Here is a 22,059-nt window from a genome sequence, read left to right as displayed (position 1 = left end):
GGCCGTATTCAGAGAGGAGTTCTGAAGGTTTTAAATCCGTTGTATTTATTCTCCTGTATAAAGCAGCCTCTCTGCTGCACATTTGATCCGTTCATGACACCTTCATGACTTTGAAAACAAGCAAGAAAGCTGAATGTTAAAAGTCTCGAAAGATTTTTTTTTAGAAGCCTCTGGTGAAAGGCTGATCCGAGTTTCCTCCCCCAACAGAAAAAGGATAAGGGGTTTTTTTTTTTTTTTTTTAAAAAAGGAATAAAACAGGATGTGTCCTGATGTGGCAAAGCAGACGTACTGTTATTTTGTCAACGCTCACAATTTGCATTTATTATAGACTGATACGCTGTCATTTTTATCCATTTATCGTACCTGATATCACGAGAACACAAACAGGCGTTCCCCTCAGCAGCCTTATTTTTTCCTCTTTCTGAAAGTATATAAGAAAAAAAATGCAGCTTGTCGTGTTACTTGAAGCGCACCTATTATGGATTTGAAACGTGCCTAATTTTGTTTTAAAGCTCTCATACAATAGATGTACATGCATCCGAGGTCAAAAAACACTTTAACATGCTCATAATTTAAATTGCAGTGTTACCTTTTTTCCCCCCAGTGTCACAAACGACTCATTAAATGATCCGTTCTAAAGGATTCATTCAAAACTCCTCCTTTCAGAGAGCATACTCCACTCTGATTGGTCTACCGCTATCAGCGTGTTTCAAAAAGGACACACCCACTACTGTAACAAGTTTCAGCGAGCAGCCGATGAAGACGGGAGGTGGGGTGTTTTGCTACAAACCTACGTAGATTAGTGCAGGAAGTAAAGTCTGGAATCACTAACGACTCGTTTCAGCTGTTCAGAATCGCTTCCTTCTTTTGGGAGTCGATAAGTCCTTTGTTTTTACAAATCATAAACAGTTCTATAACACGCTACATGAAAGGTAATATTTGAAAAACCATAATTAGGTGCACTTTAAAAACCACATTAAAAGTTTTTACCACTGAACACTGGAGACTCCTTCCCAAAATACGGAGTAACGTGTCCTGACTGAAAACTTCACATCTACACACGTTTTTAAATCCGTCCATCATACAAGTCCCTGTGAATGAGCTGTTACTATAGAAACAATAACACATTAGAATGTGAAAAAGTCTCGATGGGGCACAAGAACATCAGGGAACATAAAGAAGCAGATCATCGAGCAGTCGTTTTGCGCCTGCTCCTTCATATCGTGTTGGATGATAGATGATTGACACGCAGCTGTTATGTGAGATTTCATGCTGCTAGAAATGTTTACAATCGTACACTAACTGCAGCACGAATCCACTTCCAACATATGGTTATGATTTCCATAGAAATTTGGGATCTAGACGTTAGAACAGTGTTTTATAGAGGACCGTGAGACACAGTGGCATGTCAAAGTCACAAGGAAGAGCGCACTAGAGAGAACTGTATTAGCTTAAGAAATGCTGATTCACTTCATTGGTCATTATTCCTTGTCTACAGTGTGTAAACTCCCCCATTTTTGGAGGTCCAACAATCAAAACGTTGAAGGAATAAAAGAAAAACAATTATGCATTATATACTTATTTATTGAAGGAAATTTGGTCCCCTGATTTAAAAAAAATAAAAATAAAAGGAACATTTTAAAATGCAGTGTGCAAAAAAAAACATGTTAAAAGGCATCTAATGATACATCCATCCATCGCACACACACAACCTATTTCTCTTCTAAAAAAAGACCACATGTGCTGAGAAATATTTCCATGACTAAAACAAGCTTTCAAAGTCAGAGCCTCGAGCTCACACAGCTGGACGACTGCCAAGTCTTCATGCTCAATCAAAAACAAATGATTTCGCATTTTGGGGAAGAAAAAAAAAATTCATAATAATTGTAATGAATGACTTGAATTAGGTAACTGCTTTTGTCCTCGTGCAACTTGTTTTATGGTGATTTATATAAGAGCGTCTAAAACTGGACTACAGAGGTGCAAGAAAACCCTAGCAAGAAGAGCGGGAAAACCCCCCACAAAAACCCTAGCAATTATTGTTGTTGGCGTAAATGATATACAGCAATTTCTACCCTGTGCTTTTAGTGAGCAGAGAGATCTTCTAGTTTTCTATTGGTTCACAAAACAGCGGTTTAGGAATTCACAGTCGAAGGTGTAAGATAAAGTCAGCGTAAGCGCTACCAGAAGCGAATGCGTTCTTTCCCCTTCAGTGAACTGGCTTTTCCACTGGGGAGAATTGAATTCGCACGAGCTACAAAAAGTAGAAAAGTGTCGTTTTCAGGTGTCTTCCTCCGTATTGTCGTGCCACGGAGTGAGAAACCGTAAACGCCACGGCTAAACTGTAAATATTGGCACCTCTTCTAACTAACGGGTAACGTGATAAAAGATGCTATAAAATTGAAAGCAACATTAAATGGCGACCCATAAGCGACAAAAAAAAAAAAAAAAAAAAGGACATAGAAAACACACACACTGTACATACATAAAAAGTACCAATAAAATCTGGATTCACTCACTGAACAGGGACAAAAGACTACTGCCATGGATAAAAGGAAGGACCAATGAAGGCGATTCCTTGAAAGTCAGTGGAATTAAAACAGATTTTAATTTCATTTCACTCGTTTATTGGTAACACGGATCAGTTTTCATCGTTTTCGTCGTTTTCATCCTCTTCGTAATGACGGTTCTTCCTGATCAGGTCCTCAACGGACTCGTCGTGCTCTTCCTCGCCTTCCCAGAAGCCCACGTCCTGAGAGTGTTTCTGCTCAAACCCGGAGCTCGATTCGCCCTCGCTGAGGGGGGAGGAAGGAGGCGTGTCCTCCAGGGATGTACTCTGGCACGTGAAAGATGGTGGCTCCTCCTCTTCCGGCTGGCATTTCTCTTCGGTGACTCCATCACGCCTGCCTCCAACTTCCACTTCTACTTCCTCTTCCTCCTGTCCAGCCTCTTCAGCCTCTATTTCCTCCTTTTCCATTGGCTGGGGCTGAGTGGGGCGTGTCAGACTGGGTTGACTGACGGCCGAGGCAGGGCTGCTGACTGAAAAGGGGCGGCTGCGCTCTTTAAGTGAGGAGCTCCAGCGGATGTCAGACAGCTCTTCTTTTTCAGTACAGAGTGGGCTCGAGTCGCCCTCTGGTGGCCACTTTGGGCGGCTGGGACACACAGAGGCCTCTTCAGCCAGCACACCACCGGGTTGAGATGGAGCTTCTTCGCCGTCCGTTCTTGGAGGCCAGGAGATCTTCAGCCGTCTGGTTTCCACCGGTTTCTCCGTTCTCTCCGACGCATCCTGAGCACGTGTCTCCAGGGATGCAGTGATGACGTTCACTTTAACCAGAGGAGACTCCTCCACCGTTGGACTGCTGGTGGTTTCCGGAGGATCCTCCTTGTCCGCCTGGTCCTCTGCGTCCTCTCCTCGGGAGTCCCACAGCTCCTTGTGGGGCCGGTGTCCAAAACCTTCGTCGTAGTTCCCTTTAGCCTTGAAGAGCTGGCAGTAGTGCGTCTTGCAGTAGACGTTGTTGTGTAGAGAGGCGTAGTTTGCGAGGCTAAACAGCACCGGAAAGAAGGAAAGATGAGAAAATTCGACAGAATGGTGACACAAACGTTAAGGATTAAATAAAATTTAAAAAATGTTGTTTTTTTTGGTTTGTATTTTTGAGATCACTTCACCTCAGCTTCGTGTTGCAGTGAGCACACCGGAAGCAGGAGTTGTGATAAATTTGTTGGTTGGCCACCAGTCGCTCCAGGGGGTACACAGTCTTCGTGCACATCACGCAGCTCTCGCGCGTCGGCAAACCGAACTTCTAAACGCACACAGAATAATTCACACTAACAAGTCGCACTTTAACTATTGTCTAAATTGCGCACGTATATCAAATTATATTAAAGGAATACTTCACTGATTTTCAAGCTGAGCTCTATCTAAAGTGTGTACGTGATTTGGATCGATGGTCATGAACACATTATCGAGAAAAGAAAATGGACACGGATTCTCAAAACGTACTTCCGAAGGAAGTCTACGGAAGGGCGGGTGTTTGGGAACGTCAACTTTGTCATGCACTGGTTGGGGATGTTTGTACTGGGATAACTGGGATTAGCTCTTATGGTGTTTGAAAGCTGTATACATTTTGGATGCACTGCTTTACAGTAGTAAGTCTACATACGCTACAGATGCCAGGATTCCTTTAAGCATTCTACCTAAAGACTCTCACTTTAAAATGTACACGCTGGTAAGAAAAATCTGGAGGCCATTTTAAATACTGCTGCAATAAAAATGAAGGATTACCTTAACCGATTTAGCTTGGCCATGCTCAGAAACAGGAGGAGCCGCACTCGAGCCTGCTGAAAGAGGAAAAGCTTTATGACGCAACATCAAAGCGAAAACACTAGAAGGAGCAAGTGAATTTCATAATGCGGTACGTGTCATTCGATTGGGTTTTATTCCGTTACACTACGAGGTATTTTTTGATAACGTCTGTGGAATTAAATAAATGAATCTAGCCGAAGCTGTAGTCTCTTTAGTAACAAACATGTCCTGACAGAAAGCTTCACCAAATCAACGATTACACCTTTCCTTATGAAGTTTTCATTTTAATTATACCAATCTATGTGGCGTGTCCACCTTAATCAAGTCCCTGTTACTACAGCAGGGATTCTCAAACTTTTTGGGCACATGACCTCAAATGGGTATTAAGGATTTCCTCTGACCCCAAGCCTTGAACGCTCGACATTTTTAAAAATATATCATTTTTAATACATGACGACTGTAACACGTGAACATTTGATGAGGTCAGTAACGTCCGTACGTGCGAAGCAAGTGACTAAAAACCAAGAGTCCTCGCACATCAGAGTCGAAAGATCCCCGTCCATCGCTATTACAAGCCGAAATGTCACATTTGAGCGATTTCGCACACAGCGACGCTAAACACACTGACGAGCTCGGTTTCTCTTCAGACTTTCTTCCTCAGCATTGCCTTAAATCAAAACACTCTGATCTTATATTCGAAAGTCTTTACTGAAATCTTAAAAGGCAAACAGAGCTTTTGGTAGGTTTGGAGGCTACATAAAAGGTTTTAAAATTCAAATACTAACTACAGGAAAAGCAGTTAGTGTTAGTTCTAACCAACAGTCTAGAATAGTACATAAGTAAAAATTTGAGAGACGATGCTAGTTTGTTTAGCAGAGGTAGATGGACGGGGAAAACGGGTTAATTTTTTTCCACCCTGAACTACACTAGTCCATCCTACTACAGCCCATTTTCTGTTCTGCTTATCCTACACAGGGTCACAGATAGCCTGGGGGCTGTCCCAGGGGACTCGGGGCACAAGGCGAGGGGCACCCTGGACACAAATTCACACACTACAGACAATGCCAAATCAACACCTCTTTGGACTTGGGGAGGAAACTTGGGTACCCTGAGGAAACCCCCCCAAAACCCAATGGGAATCAAACCCCCACCCCTGGAGGTGTGAGGCCAACGTGCAAAACACTATACCACTTATCCTAGAGGGTCGTTTGGAACCTGGAGCCTATCCCAGGGAGCATCGGGCACAAGGCGAGGTACACCCAGGACGGGGTGCCAATCCATTGCAGGGCACAATCACATACACATTCATACACTACAGACACTTTGGACTGGGCGAGGAAACTTGAGTACCACAGCACCACACCACAGGGAAAACATGCACAATCCACGCACACAAGGTGAGGGCGGGAATCAAACCCCCAACCCTGGAGGTGTGAGGTGCTAACCACAAAGCCACCGTGCGCCCCAACGTGACTGTGAAATCACCCGTCTGAATGTAGTCACATTCACAGCAACGTTTCAAAACATTAAGACACAAACTCAGTCTTCGATATTTCACGTAGTAATTTGTAAAATTAATGAATGAGACAAGAGGAGTTCCTCTCATGAATTTCTCTCATGACCCCATGTTTGGGAACCCCTGTACTACAGAAACAACGCATTAGAACGAGCGCATCAATATAAACCTGTGACTTGCTTTACAGATGGAACTACTCTCAGACCCGCGGTTATAGATTGTATGGATTTCCCAAAGCTGTGAGAAGTCAACAAGGGTGTGTTAAACACATTGTATTGATCACAGGATAGGACATCTCGGGTAACCTGCTACACGACAGAGCAATTTCCCCCTACACACAATAATATTATCACCTTATACCACAGCACAGGATTCAGGTTACAGGAGACTTCAAACCTCATGATCCAGTAACTTGTTTGACACACCCTTGTTGAATCCTGCTCCTTATTTACACACATATTAATACCTCATACCACAGCGCTGCCGAATTCTCGATTCTGATTGGTCAGAAAGTATCGGCGTATTTGTTGAGTAACCACATCTCTGACAGAATAATCTATGCCTAATAATACATGGATTAAAAGGGATGTTATGTAAAGGTGCAATAGTCGATTTTTTTTGTTTACTTGTACAAATAATCTGCAAAAAATATGTAGAACATGATCAGAAATAATGGTTTAAGCCATGCTCATAGGACAAAAAGTATTACATGGCCGAGATAACTCATTCGGAAAACTGACGTCTGGTCTGGAATGCTTGTTTGTGTTTGAATGGGCCTCACATTTTAAAGTGCTTGAAAGGGCCACCGTAGATCTTGGGGGCGGAGCTTTGTGAACATGGGCGGGCTCAAGGAGTTAAAAAAAAAAAAAAAAAAAAAAAAAATCGAATGCCTAACCCAACTACTTAACATCATCTTAGAGCTAAAAGAGAGATAATCCTAAACAAAATGACTAACCTTACCTAATTATACCACCTTTAACGGAAGAAAAATATATAAATCGCTGATCATAGTGAAGCTTTCTGCAAGGGGACGTGTAACAGTTATGGAAGGAGTCTCCAGTGTCGGTAGGTTTTCAGACATGGGAGAGTCTTCAGGATTTCTCAGTAACATGACAAGAAGTTAATAAGAGGGGGGGAAAAAACAGCAAGAGAGAGAAAAGCAGAAGCAAGTGAGGGAACAACTTAGAGGAACTAACTAGGTTTGACAACAGTAGATGTAACTAGAAATGGATAAAAAGTACGGTGCATCAATCTTTATTAAAAATACAAACTGTTGCGGTATATAACTGGAGGAATAACACTGAGCCGCATCACACCGTCCCCATTGTTGATTGTTTTCCTGTTATGTTCTATTCCTTACATGATTAACACAATAAAAAGAGGGAGAAGAAGAAAAAAAAAATGTTTCTAACAAACAGCAGGAAGTGTAAAAGGTGCTCACCGTTGTTATCCGTGGTTGAAGCTTTCCTGCCCTCAGGCTCAGGAGTGGAGATCTGCCACAACATAAACATATAAACAGTGAAAAAAAAAAAACAGAAATGGTGCCCTCTACAGGCAAAACTCAATCCAGCAGCAGCACATACCACGTCAAGCGAGAACGGAGGGACGTTTTCCTTCTGCTTCACGCTATAAGCACGTGTCTCCGTGTCCACTTCACTCTGGCCCTGAGCGGGGTGAAAAAACAGGTCACAAAGTTGCTTAACCAAGACAACGAGACGAAACGAAGCAGAGCAACTTCACGAGACCAGACTTGAGCACAGGAAGTGGCCTGAACTAATCAGACTAAATGATTAAAGAGAGTTGATAAAGCAGGACACTCACACAAGAGGAAGAGGACACATCTAGTTTCGACACTGCGGCCTGATAAAGCGCCATTCTCTGCCTGAGGGGCGTGGTCTCTACCATTGTCTCAAACGCTCCTGAGAGAGAGAGAGAGAGAGAGAGAGAGAGAGTGCACAGGACACAAGGTCAGATTATGAATAGGAAACAGGCATTTCCACAGCAAGCGCTAGATCACTTAAAGTCAGCCGTCAGCCCTTTCTTTTCCCGTCATGGGTGGAAAGAAAACAATCACAATGTTTGCTCAGTTTTTTTTTTTTCTTTACCTTTTTCTCCGAATTCCATGTTGTCAAGGCCACTTCCTGATGTTTGTACCAACTCTCCAGAAACCTGCGCAGACAAAACAATAGATTAGTGACGGTTTAATCAAGAAAAGGACACTAAAGAATGCTTGCACTGTATTATAGCTCGATAAAAGACTGGAGAATTCTAGGAGCTTGCACCACGTTAGAGGACAGCTGCGTGAAAATGTATAATGGGAGAACTTCACCTCTTGACATACATGCATAAAATATCATTTCCATTCATACTGAATATGTGAAAACTGCAGCACGGTCATTCAAAAAAAAACAAACAAAAAAAAAAACAGTTGGGTCGAGTCCAGTGCTATCCTGCAGGCCGTTAATAATCCACTAATGAGCTCAGGATAACGGACACGCTGGCAGACACCAGCGTCTAGCCACTCTACACACACACACGTCCCCCAAAACCCAGCCCGCCTCTACACCTGGACCTGTTGGGAGAACAGCAGACATCACACAGCTGCACAAACCACGGGATTAGTCTGCTCTGTGCTAAGTGGAGAAGAAAGGTCACGTGAGTGCAGATAAATAATAAGCAGCAGGAGAACGTCTACTGTCCAAGTTCAACAGCAGGTTCTTCAGATGAACAAAGCTCGTTTAGTTTGCTTAGTTCCTGTTCAAAGCCATGAGAGATTTGTGGGTAGAAGGTTTGAAGAAGACATGACTGGCTGGGGTTCATCATCAGGGCTTCCTTCCTGTTTCGCTAAACTTAAGTCGGTCAGTCCCACTTTTCTACAGCTGTGTCACAGACTCGCATGTTGCTCTGTCGGGAGACCAGCGGACATTGCACAGCCGTGCAAACCACGGGATTAATCTGCCCTGTGCTAATGAAAACTGCGTTTAACTGCCGTGCATGTGCATCAACAGTGAGAAATATTTCAAATAAATGATAAACAATAATAATAAATAATAATTCATTTTAAAGATTTAGTTTTAAAAAACGAACAGGGTTTTTTTTTTTTGCTTAAATCATAAAAATCATACAAAAGATAAACAAATTTAAAAATCAAAACCTTAAAAAAAAAAGTTTTTTGCTTCAGTGCCATATAGTATATTTATATAATATTTATTTAATATATTAAATAAATACATAATTTATGTTTGTGTACATTACATCTTTTTTCTAAGCATTTATTTAAAAATTTATGTAGATTCATATTTTTATTTAAAATTGCATTGGTTTTTTTTTTTTTTCCTCATTTCTAGTGTGTACATTTTTATACATTTTAAACTATTTCAGTGCAAACGGTGCGAGGTTTCACCTTGGACGAGTTTTCCCCTGGTTTTCATCACAGAAAATAGCAATGCTCCATTTTCTGCTTGAGAGTGTTAAATTAAAAATAATCCTGCACCAAACCCACAATTTTACGGTCAGCTGTCATATTATATAAAACTAAACTACAACTCAAACAACGACAAGTTTACAAGGAACAATTAAATGAGGATTATGCTTTCATTTTAGACTGTTTCCAGAGGCAACGTTCACTCATTCAATATAAAAACTGAATAAAAGCCTTAAAGTAGACCGTACTGTTATGAACTCACCAGACAAGAAAAAGAAGCAAAGCAGTTTATACACTGATGCCTGAAAACATCTACAAGTATCTGGTTTAAGCCACTCCTAGCAGTCCTGGAGTCTTGTATCTTACCTAATAAAAAGAGGCCTCAGTCTGATTCCTGAGTCTTCGACAGAGCTGTGTGAGAGTGGGTGCGTGTGCAATGTGTATGAGAGAGAGAGAGAGTGTCTGGGGGAGGAGGAGGAGGGGAGATGTGCTGAGCAGCTGGTGAAGCTTTCAGAGAGGGGGTTCAAATCAGAGAGGCATGAGGTGGGACTCCAGACTGAGCTTGTGACACCAGGAGAGCAGGAGGCAAACGCAGCACAAAGAGCACGGACCAAGCGGGGGATCGGAGAAGACAAAGAACTCTTGCACTAAGCCAACGTACAAAAGAGCCCGAGGATCTGAGACACAGCCGACGTGGGTTGTGTTCCAAAAAAAAAAAAGAAAGAAAAAAGAAGAAGAAAAAAAAAAAAGAAAGAAAGAGCGCCTTTTTGCTTTCTAACATCACTATAAGAACTAGAAATTGCATTTAACATTTAATTTTAATGTTAAAAAGTCACATTTTAACATGATATCCACCAACAGTCCGGAAGAACACGATCTCAAACAATTACATTAAAGAGGACTTTAAAATCATTCCGATTTTCTTATACGCAAAACATTCGTGCCCTTTCTGAGCTGCAGTTTTGTCATCATGTACAGTCTCAATAATCGAAATCTTCAGTATTGTGTAGAAATAAAACCATGACATGATCATGACCCATTACACCCCTCAATCCCACCCCCACTTGCCACACCCAAGAGTCAAGCAGCAACATATGGCTGAAATTGAATCAGACGCTAAACCCCTTTTCAGTGCCCTCCCCTTTCAGTCGCATATAATTCATACTACGTGTAACACATTAGAAAATCTCAAACATGTACAGATCTTCAATTTCTACAATTTCGGCAACCTAGATCCCCCCCACAAAAAAAACAAACAAACAGGTTATTCTTCATTAATAAACATCAAAACATGAGTAAGAGCCGTATAAGAGGACTGAATCAAATGGGTGAAAGACCCGGAAAAACCATGCTCGAATTTTGACATTTTCTACTATAGAAGTTAGTAAGTTCTACAGACTTTCCTGAACTGAAAATGTACCTGTGTACTTGTACATGCAGCTCATCTACAAGTAACACTCTAGCATTTTCAAATCCAGTGAAAAGTGCTTTTAAAGATTTCAAACCAGTTGTAAAGAATTATACGCTTACAATAGGAAAGTAGTTCTCACGTTTAGTGCATAGTGTAACTCATTTTGTGGGGGATTTGCACAAAACAAACACTGCTCATTCATCCTTATCTTCCACATCACAACCCTCTGCCCTCTCTCCCCTAGCTTTTTTCACCAGGTGGTCCAAAGTAATTAAGTAATTCGAATCAAAATAGACTAAACCTGGATCATTTCAGGTATGTACACGTAGCTTTACCAATATCAAAGCTTCTACTATCGCATCTGTTAAAGTAACTGTTTCCGTTAAGATCTTCGGCTCCGTCAAGACTCCTAACTTCCCTGAGGTGGTCTGATCGAGCCTGTGAGGGCATGTGCTGATAGAGAAGCATTCCCATTGGCTGCAGCCTGTAGGTATTAAGGCCAATCAACGAAAGTCAACATTGTGTTGAAACGCAGAATATCCCCTCTAGGTGTAGTGCAGAACTTGCTTTCGTAGGCTTTCGAGCAGATAAAAGATAGAAACCCTCTTCATTTCCGGATAAAATGTAGCCAGTTTGAACCGGAACGCCGTCCCTCCGTATCGAATCATGAAGCGAACAGAAAATTTACAGCCTTTTAAATTTCCTCAAATAGCTCATAAATATTTATGTCAGTTCGTAATGTTAATAAAACACTGTTTTGACAGGAAATTTATATATCTGCCTGAGACCAAGTTATCACTTGACCCAGCTGGGCAATTAAGTATTAAATGCCTTTCTCAAGCACACCAGAGCCTCACCACCGAGAGCAAATGAATACACTAAGCTCTACTCTCTGTGCCTCCCTCATGATCTTCCCTCCAGCTAGCACAGAAAACGGCAGGCTTTGCTAAGATGTTTGCGAGTGCGTGTTGTGCTCATGTGAAGCCTGATCCCATGACAGCACCCCAGGGAGCAACATTGCACACGGATCCTCGGCTCTATGACCTCGGCTTGTGACCTCCAGGATGCATCATCACTCTGTAAAAGCGGAGCGTGTTCTCTCGGTGTGTCCATATGGGGAGGATCAAAACTCCTGACCTCACAGAAACGTATGCAAATATAAGGAGAAGGCAGACAAAATAACATATGCTAATAAGGAAATTTATATTTGCACGTTCCTTTAATGAGCAATAAACTCAAAGCGATGGATAAATTATGAATCTAAAATGAATTTCTTCCTTCCTTCCTTCCTTGTTCGTCCATTGACGTCGATGAGGACCACACAGTGTCATTGGTTTAAGTGGGAGTGGGTTCACAGATGGCTGATTAATCCGATCCAAGCCCAGAATTTACGGTTGCAATGGGGACATGGAAGATCTGCCGACCTTAGTGTACAAACTGAATTAAGGGTTAAATGCGTACAAGTAATACTTATATAGTTTCCTATTATTTACATTTTTATCGTCTCATCTTTTCTTCATTCCTCGTTTTTTCCTCACAGGCCACAAATCCTTTCAGAAAAGACACAACGCTCCATTGTCTCCGGGTTATGACTCAGATCATTCGCGTAAACTTTACCGTCTAGATGAAGGGAAGACTACACATGAAAGTTTATTTCCTCTCTCCCGCTGGCAGTCTGTTTTATATTCTTCGCTCCGGTTCTGATTTAAGTCAGCGGTATAAACTCATAATCTCATGTTTACTGAAGCTTCACAGACTTGCCGGAGTTTAGTGCGTTTTGCTGATGAATACAAAAAGGTACAGCAAACTGAAAAGTCTTTTTTGCTGAGGAAAATGTTTTAAGCAAGCTTTCGGACCGAATGCTAAGCGCTAGGGATGTAACCGAATACAAATGAATTAGTCGCAATGAACAGATAATGTTGCAGTCATAAGGTCTGTACAATGTTAATACCTCTATTTTTTTTTTTTTTTTTTAAGGGGGGGGGGGTCATAAAAATTGCATTTTGTTTTTATTTAGTACTGTGCCGAGTAAACTATTTCACATAAATACGTTTACATATAGTCCCAAAGACACAATCGTAACTGAATTTACACGAATGAACCAGTTCAAAAGTTTACACGCGCTCGATTCTTAATACTGTGTCTTGTTACCTGGATGATCATCGACTTTCATCGTATTTATTTTTAGTGATAGTTGTTCACGAATCCCTTGTTCGTCCTTAGAAGTTAAACTACCCACTGTTCTTCAGAAAAATCCTCCAGGCTCTGCATATTTGACTTCTTTTTCTTACAGCGGCTATATGATGCTGAGATCCGTCTTTTCACACTGAGGACGACTGAGGGACTCGTACGCAACTATTACTAAAGGTGCAAACATTCACTGATGCTCAAGAAGGCAGCATGACGCATTAAGAGCCGGGGGTGTAAACTTTTGCACAGGATGTTCGGCGTAAATTGTTATTATTTTGTTTAAAAGGTCTTATTTCTTTCATTTAGTGCCGCTCCTCAGAAGCTACATAAGATATTTACATGTTTCCCAGAAGACAAAACAATTAACAATTTACACCGATCATATCATCCAGCTCAAAAGTTTACACCCCCCTGGCTCTTAATGTATCATGTTGCCTTCTTGAGCATCAATGAATCTTATTATTGTGTCTTGTGGACTATATGTAAACATCTGTTATGTGAAATAGCTTATTCAGTGTAGTACTAAATAAAAACACAATGCGATCTTTACGATTCCTCTTTTTCTTTTTTTAAATTATTAACATTTTGCAGATGTAAACTTGTGACCTCAACTGTACAAATATGATTATTCATTTATTTATTTATTTATTTTCAGAAGCTTGGCAGGGCATCTCTTTCAGATTAGAGGTCTGTATCAGGACTGGGATCTTGCGGTGCTCGAGAAATTTTTTTTTTGCCTAAGTGGGAGGTGTGCGAGTGAGTGGTCAGATATGAAGCTTGAAAGATAAATAAATATAAAGCCACATTCATTAACAAACATACAGCATTCATTCCTTTATTCATCCTTAGTAACCATCTGGTCAGGGTCACAGTGGTGTAACTTTGGCATCCTGGTCGTTTATATTTTGCAAAACAGAACCAACTAAATTTGTAAGAAAATATCACGGGTACAGTAGGTGATAGAAAGTGCTCTTCTCTGTTTTGATGACGTCGTAACAGCGCAGGACATTTTGTATCTCGTAACAAATTAAATTAATTAGGCTTATTTTCATTTCACTATGGCTTGTAGCTAGTGAGGTTTTGAAACTTTGAAACCAGTGACTAAAACAGTCAGTCTGTCTAGACACCATGATCTTTGCAAAAAGATCCACGTTTTATGTCAAGTTTTATTCTTTATTTATTCACCATTGCTCAAAAACTCCTGTCCATGATGAGCGTGCAGAGATGGCACAAGCACTCACCTTGCTCTCGAACATCATTTTGAGGCTGCTGAGAGGCACGTTGGACCTGTCCGTGTCCTCTATGTCCCGCTGTGGTGTCTTCTCCATGTCTGTAGATCTTGGTGGAGTGTAAGCTGATGGAGTGTGTGGACTTTGGTTGGAGGAGACGGGTTGTTCAGCCTCCCAGCGCTTTTTCAGTGCGCTCAGGGTGCCGGGGTGCAGAGTGATGTCTTCCACGGCCTGGAAGAAAATCACGTGGGAAAAAAATAAATAAATAAAAAATCCTTCACATAATTATGTTAGCTCAGTATGAATCTGTAAACAAAACAGAAAAATATCACACAAAACAATCAACAAGAGGAAATTTTTTTCTCTAAATGTAATGCCACAAAGTCAAACAAAAAGCCTGGCAGAAACCTGACAGAAAGCAGATGTTGCTCAGGAAACATTCCTCTCCAGTCAATAGTACAGAAAAGAAAAAACAACAAAAAACCATCCGAAGAAAAAAAAAAGTGTTTAATTTACACCTAAAGTGAGTTAGTATCCCGATGACAGTTGGATCTTTTGTTAGTTTGTCAGAAAAGAGTGTCGGTGAAAACCGTTGTAAACCTGGCGAGTTTTAGGAGCAGCTCCCTCAGACCGTGTAGGTGGAAATAAAAGAAGCTGTTCCAGATGGGAAGTGTTGGGAAATCCCAGCATGAAGGAGTGATTCCACCCCCCTAATGACGAGAGAGAAGAGCCAGAGGAAAAATGTCGAGGAGGCGAAAGAAAGAAGCATAAAGAAAGACTAGGGGAAAAAAAAAAGGGGGCGTTGAAAAGCAGGGAAAGAACCAGGAAATAGGAAATCGTTTGAAGGTTTTCCTCAGAAAACAGCTACATGATAGAAGATATGCCAAGTATGCATCTCCTCTCAGGATCTTACAATCTTAAAATGCTCTCATCCAAACGTTGGAACAGTAAACAGTACAAAATTAATCAATCATTTTTAAAATAAATAAATAAATTTTAAAAAACCACCACCAAGTTGAAAAACAATCCACACTCCAGTAGACTTCAGAACTGAAGCCATTGAAGAGATGAGAATTGAAGTAAAACACACATTTTCTTTCTTTCTTTCTTACATCGAAATCCTAAATCTACATAATTCTCAGGCCAAGCTGACCATCCTCCTGCTGTTCACATCCCTCCTTCATTCCCCTGAACTAACTGCTAGAAACACTTCTGCTCTCTGCCAGAGGAATACCCTACCTGTCGATCGTGGAAGGAATGAAACACTTCGGGACATGCAGTTAACGGAAAATACTCAGCAACACGGTGGTATGTTGCTTCCCAACACACAACACACTTTCATTTTCTATAGTTGATTCATTTACGATCAACAGCCACGTCCTGAAGTGCTTTATTCCTCAGACTGCTACTGACACTGGAGACTCCTTCCATAAACGTTCTACATTTACACTTTAACAGAACAGAAATGCAGATCGTCGTGTCACAGGAAAACCGCAAAGCGCAAACTCCTTTATCCTGAAGACTTTCCCGTGGTGCAAAACCTACTGCTACAAAAGCGCTGAAACTGGAGACTCCTTCCTCAGATGTGAAATAAACGTCTCCTCATAGGAAACTTCGCCATATCAACAAATGTTAAATAACACGTTGTTTAAGTCTGTTTACTATTAGACTGAGATTGTGCATAGCATCCCTAAAGAAGTCCCTATGAGATCGCCGTTACTGTGACATATGAAATGATAATGCATTCTAATGAGCGTATTGATATAAACCTGTGGTTTGCTTTGTAGCCTGAACTACCGTCAGAGCTGCTGTTATAGAAAATGAAAAAAATCAACACTTTCTGAACAATCAGAATCACAACGTGGTTAAATTCTCGCCTCTCGACGTTCTCCCAGACCACTGCCATGCGCACAGTGACATTAAAGGCGGTCCAGCAGTTCCGCTTCGATCTAGGCTTGTTTCCGAATATAAACGCTTCAGGGCAAACGTTTCAAACCCAACATGACTGAATGAAAATCCGGAAATCCTCTTTAATCAGACAGACAGTAAGAACCATTTTCTCACTTGTTAAACAAAAATGAAGACTGAAGGTTTAACACATCTTCCAGTCATTTTACAAATATTACATTTCTCCGATTACCTTCTCATCAGCTACTACTCGCTCTTCTTTAAGCAGACGGCAGGTCTTTAACGTCTTTAACTCTGTTTCCTCAATGCACGACTACTAGCTGTGTTTACTGGCCAGACAGGCTGAACACCAGCTCACATAATGACCAGAGCTGATAACACACAGGACACTGTGTCAAGCTGCAGATTAATGAGTTTAATCACAGATTAACGAGACAGGCCACTAACTGCAGGGAAGAGGGAATCAGTGGGTTGGTCTGTGTGTGCATGTCTGCCCAAGTCTGTTTTTGTATATACACATATGTATGTATGTATGTATGTATGTATGTATAAGGGAAGTAATGCAATGCCACTATCTGTACCCGTATTTGTTTAGTGCTCACTATATTAGAATCTGCTTTCGGATTTAAAATGGAAGTGGGTGCTGTCTGTACAGGAAGTTGTTGTTGGTTGGTTTGTTTTTTACCACTATTCCCTGGAAACACTGATATTTCCATTCACGAATTATGACAGGAATTTGCAGAACATACATTTTTGACGCACCATAGAATTTTCAAAAGTCAAAATGGGATCCTAGGAGCAGAAATTAAATTAGAACGGGTGTATGATTTTCCAGAATGATTTGCTTTTAATAATAATTTAAATTTTAAAAAAAAATTATGAAAAAAAAACACGCCTCTCTGCCTGTCTTTGTCCGTCTATCTACCGTTATGTATATCTGTCTATATATCAGTCTGTCTATCTCCATATACACTACCAGTCAAATGTTTAGACAAACTCATTCATTTTTATTATATATATATTTTATATATATATATATATATATTTTATATATATATTTTATATATATATATATATATATATATATATATATATATATATATATATATATATATATATATATATGTATATATATATATATATATATATATATATATATATATATATATATATATATATATATATATATATATATATGCGCCTTCATGATGACATTTAACCACAGGAAAAATGTTCAGAAAAAATTCTCACTTTTTTCTTGTCCAAGTTGATCTCCTCGGCTGCTTTCTGGTACCTGCACAGAGATGATCAGATAATTTATGGATTAGAATAAAGCCTTAAACCAAGACACCAAAACAAAAACACACAAGGTTCTTTCCATAATATCTACTTAATCATTTTGTTTGATTAATCCAGTTCAGCAAATTTACAGACCTGCTCATTAAAAGCCATCAGAGCTCCGTTATAAAACAACAGCGACTTCAGGTGGTGAAAGACGGTGTGCGGAAAAGGAGACGACTATATGGAGTAGTCCGTTTCTACACCAAGACTTTTTTTTTTTTTAAACAGTTACTTTAGTCCAACCCTATGTTCAGGTCTACGCACAGCAGAAAGTGAACAGTACATGGATATAAACGGACACTTGTAAGAAATCTGCTGAGATTTCCTGCCTCTGTTACTACACGTCTCTGATTTTGGGTCTTGCGAGGGGTGATCATAGGTACACGAGAGAGTTGGGGGCAAGGTGGTGTGATGCAGCGTGTCTCAAACTGCTCCGAAGTTGATTATTTTTCTATAACAGCATGTCCTGGAGTGTTTTTTTCCCTTATTATTATTATTATTATTATTATTATTATTATTATTATATTACAGCAGTTTGCCAACAAAGACGATATTTTACTTGTTAATGGATGGCACATCATACTTTGTATCCGTTTATAGTTACGTTTAATGTTGTGGAACATCCGAGAGACAAAAGTGCAGTCCTCGGTCCTGACAACTTAGTTAGAGACTCCTTTCATAAATGTTAAATAAACATCTCCTTATAGAAAAAAAAAAAAAAAGTCTTAGATTATGTTGATCTTCCACCATACAAGGCCTTTTGAATGAGTTGTTGCTCTCCAAATGATACCATATGACTAAATGTAAGACTGATGAGCCATCTTTTGTAGAGATGAACAGATCTGTACATAATGGTTGGATGGACATGAGAACAAACTGCAATGATGTAAGTGAAAGTGAAAATAAGAGCATGTTTCTCAGGAGGAGGAAAAGAAAACCGTTAAAGAGAAAGCGTGAGCTGGTGCAGGCGTGAGAACGCAGGATCAGATAAGCACAAAGTACGTACTTTGAGAATCGTTCCGCTATGGCGGTATTTTTCCCCCGTGGTCCAACAATCGAGAGCTCTTTCGCTGTGACGCGGAGGGACTGCGAGGCCCACTGCCTTCTATTGAATGAGCTGACTGCCATCTCTGCTCCTCAGGCTGGACTGAAAAACAAAAACGCACACAGTTACACATAATTCAGAAACTATTTTTTCCTATAAGCGTTATATGAGCAACTTGAAGTCATGTCTGGATAAAGACGCATGGGAACTCTTGTCTTGCTCTCCCTTAGACAGGAAGTGAGTCGTCTTTCTGAGTCATATCGAATCCACCTGCTGCTCACCTGAGCTTTCAATACACATGCTCACACAGGTTCTGAGCTACCAATAAGACAAGGATGGAGTCAGCGCTACGTCACGCACCTCACAGCACTTTATCATTGCACAATGCACTAAGAGAGACCGAGTGAAGTCAGGAGTAAACTTGCACAGACATGAAAAGCACTCACAGGTGAGATCTTTGTAAATCAGCTATGTGTGAAAGATCGTATGATGAAATATCGTATAGTGTGTGCAACCAAAACTAGATACTATAACACGCTTCAACAGCTCACCTTTTAGGAAACCATAAATATATTTAACCTAAACTGTGTGACAATGTTTTTAATCTTATCTTTCACTTTCATCTAATCTTTCCTCAGGCCAACTTCCCGCAAATATCATGTTTAAAGAGCTAGTTTAACCAATACAACGGTAAATGATGTCAGTCCGCAGAAAGATGTCTAATTTCCAAACACGGTAAAGGTCATGATCATTTGACCATGATGTTGAACAGATGCATGTAAACCTAATGAGCTCAAATTGTGACTCAGATACTGACTCTTACAATGTCTGCTTTGCTCGGAATCGAGGATTTCATTCCTTCAGCTCAGGAAAGTCTGTAGTTTCCAGAGCTATACATGACAAATGATGGGGGGAAAAAAATAATAATAATCAATTCCAGCATGTGAAGGGATTTCCCAGAGTACCACACATTCATTTCATACTAATCAAGCTTTCCAACAAAACAATAGTGCCATATTTAAAAACAAAACAAAGCTTCCAGATATATTTTAATTTACAGTTTATGAAACGAAATTATTTAACAAGGAAAAAATATGTGTGCAAAAATAAATATTTAACTTTCAGTCAGCTACTTGTAAGTAACAACAGTCAGTCGGTATAAAAGTACTGAAAAATAGTCATGGTATGCATCAAGACATCATTTAATACTATCATTAGTACATACACTGCTGTGAAATATTTATTATATTTTAATTTTAAGGACATTTGAGCACTCCTGGCATTTTCAAATATGAGTCCCTTGAATCTTGATTTTCCACTCAGATCCGAGTTAAAATGCTATTCAATCGTTCAAACAAAAACCTTGGCACCTTGACGTCCCTGATACCCTAATAATGTCAGTTAACTGGCAGTGGATAACGGTGTGTTTTGCATCACGTATGTAACTCGTATGACAGATACACAGCAAGCCCTGACACAACATCTGACTCACATCGGCGACTCCAACCTCATCACCACATCCAACATCCATCATTCAGAGGCACGACGAGTCAGAGTCCCACAATCTTTTTGTAAGCTCTTTCTTCCATAACTGACATTCCAGGATCCGGAGGAAACCTCACTAAGTTACTAAACTTCATCATGTCTTGTTTCATTAACAATATCCTGGGTTTTGTTTTGTTTTTTTGTTGAGGATGTAGAGAAGAGTTGGCGCACAGGATATGATTCAGCCATTTCACCATTCCAAAATTTTCCCCACAAACCACTGACAGGTCAGAGGTCAGCGTCTTAAAACATCAAATTAAACCCGGGGGGTTTTCCAGACCTACGCTTAAACAGACGCTTCGTCTCATCGCTCATCATCATTGCTACGTCTTCCACGGCTGAAGAAGCAAAGGAGATGAAACACGATGAACTTCGAGAGCAAAACTTTCACCGATGATCCCGCTTGGATTGCGTGATGTTCTCCAACAAGTTTCGTCTGGTTGACCTCAGTGCTCCAGCATGCTAAGACAAGCCGCTCCTGATCTCCCTCAGGACGACGTGTCTTTTCCAAATTCTTAAACCAGACAGCTGCACTGGACATGTACAACATGACAAACCATTACAGCAAAAAATGTCATTTTGCCTTTTTTTTTGTCCTGGAATTGTTACTATTACAAGATCCTGCTTTTTTATTTTTCTAACCTGCATCTGAGCAGAATTTGTCATTTAAAGGGCAAAAAAAAAACCTAACACATGTGGGTTCACTCTGTTTCACTGTTTATATACACAACTTTCAGCTGGTTTTATCTTCTTTTTTTGTAAAACAGTGCTAAGCTGAAGCTTAAAAGAGAGAGAGAGAGAGAGAGAGAGAGAGAGAGAGAGAGAGAGAGAGAGAGAGAGAGAGAGAATATGAAATCTTGGGTTGTAATATAAAAGATATCAAAGGTTTAATGTCCCAAGAGACAAAAGTTTGTCACGAACATAAACTCTGGAAAACTAACAGGTTACAGAAACTTCAAGGTAACTGCAGAACTAACTTCATTTCCACTTGTACTAGAAATATGCACCTCCAGCAACTTATCCTTTACCGTAAAACCATGTTTTTCTCCAAAGAAACAAAGTAATTACCTACCGTGAGTAAGTGGACTGTGTGGGGAGTTAATCCTCGTCTTAAAGTCAAAAGTCTGTGGCTTTTGGGTTGTTTCAGCTGTTTCTGTCCTCCTGTGCGTGTCCTTGCTCTCACTGAACTCTCAGACTCTTAAGTTTTACACAGTGTGTTTATGTGTGTGTGGGAGGGTGAGCACTTTGTCTCCTCCCAGCCAATGAGCACACAGCTCCCTCTTTTCACCTAGCAGGTAAGTCCCAGCCATTCTGAGCACATCACCCCTCTTGCTATGACTCAGACAGTTTGGGAATATTCACGGACAATTCCAGGAAGTCTCCACCCATTTCCAAATGAGGTCATCTATCTGAACCCAATCTGATAGCACAGTTCTGGAGAAACTGACTGGAAATCATCAGTTATACCACAGCACTGCTGAACTCTCGATTCTGACTGCTCAGACGGTGTCTTATATAATTAAACTAGCTCGTTCTAATATACTAAAACGTTACTACTTCAAGAGTAACAACTCGTACATAAAGATTAGTGTCTAATCTAAACTTGATGATGAGCGGATTAAAAAACATGTCGTTATTTAACAAATAAAAACAAGGATTCTGTAAGGAGACGCTTATTTATTTTATGGAAGGAGTCTCCAATGTCAGTATGTTTTCCTCTACAGGAACGTCTTCAGCACAGAGGAGTTTGCGTGTTCTGGTTTCGCAGTGACACGAAAAGCTGAGTTGTCTTATGAACTTCAAGAGGAGGAAAAAGAAAGAGACTGTTGAGGAAACGACAGTTTGGAGCTATTATATTGTTAGCGTAATTTGTTTCACGGACGTTCCACAGCGTAAAACGCAACTATAAACGGATAAAAAGCACAATGTGTTGTATTGCCTGTAATTGTTGGCAAACCGCTGCGGCATATGAGCGCTTCACGATACGATTTATTGGAAAATACTCGCAGAATTCTTTTGTGATTGTCATGGCCAAAACTGCTTGATTTTGCGGCGGCTTTTTTTCAAAATTTGCGATGCAACCTGCAGAGTTTACTTGAAGAGTACTACTTGAATTGTTGAAATTGTGATTGCAGGAAATTGTTTTG

At 40.3% G+C, this 22,059-nt stretch overlaps 1 protein-coding gene across 3 annotated transcripts; it reads right to left on the bottom strand.

Moving 5' to 3' along the window:
- Nucleotides 1-2: 2 nt before the first annotated feature.
- Nucleotides 3-21,267, bottom strand: lima1a (LIM domain and actin binding 1a). Of its 3 annotated transcripts, none has more exons than XM_053644472.1 (11): nt 20,985-21,267; nt 18,329-18,469; nt 17,233-17,275; nt 14,086-14,304; nt 7,925-7,988; nt 7,641-7,738; nt 7,403-7,483; nt 7,261-7,312; nt 4,283-4,338; nt 3,667-3,800; nt 3-3,542 (listed from the first exon to the last, which is right to left on the bottom strand). In XM_053644472.1, exons 2-11 carry the CDS (start codon nt 18,448-18,450, stop codon nt 2,642-2,644), a joined length of 1,770 nt encoding a protein of 589 aa, XP_053500447.1. In that variant the 5' UTR covers nt 18,451-18,469; nt 20,985-21,267; the 3' UTR covers nt 3-2,641. The 3 variants fall into 3 exon arrangements, with proteins under 3 accessions (XP_053500447.1, XP_053500448.1, XP_053500449.1); XM_053644473.1 differs by having other exon boundaries at nt 4,283-4,335; XM_053644474.1 differs by lacking the exons at nt 17,233-17,275; nt 18,329-18,469; nt 20,985-21,267 and adding an exon at nt 14,674-16,926.
- Between the last annotated feature and the right edge of the window lie 792 nt (nt 21,268-22,059).

The sequence above is a fragment of the Ictalurus furcatus genome, chromosome 15 (assembly GCF_023375685.1).
Source record: "Ictalurus furcatus strain D&B chromosome 15, Billie_1.0, whole genome shotgun sequence".
NCBI classification, from domain to species: Eukaryota; Metazoa; Chordata; class Actinopteri; order Siluriformes; family Ictaluridae; genus Ictalurus; species Ictalurus furcatus.
Note: the sequence above shows the minus strand (reverse complement) of the source record. Positions and strands in the feature narration are given on the sequence as shown.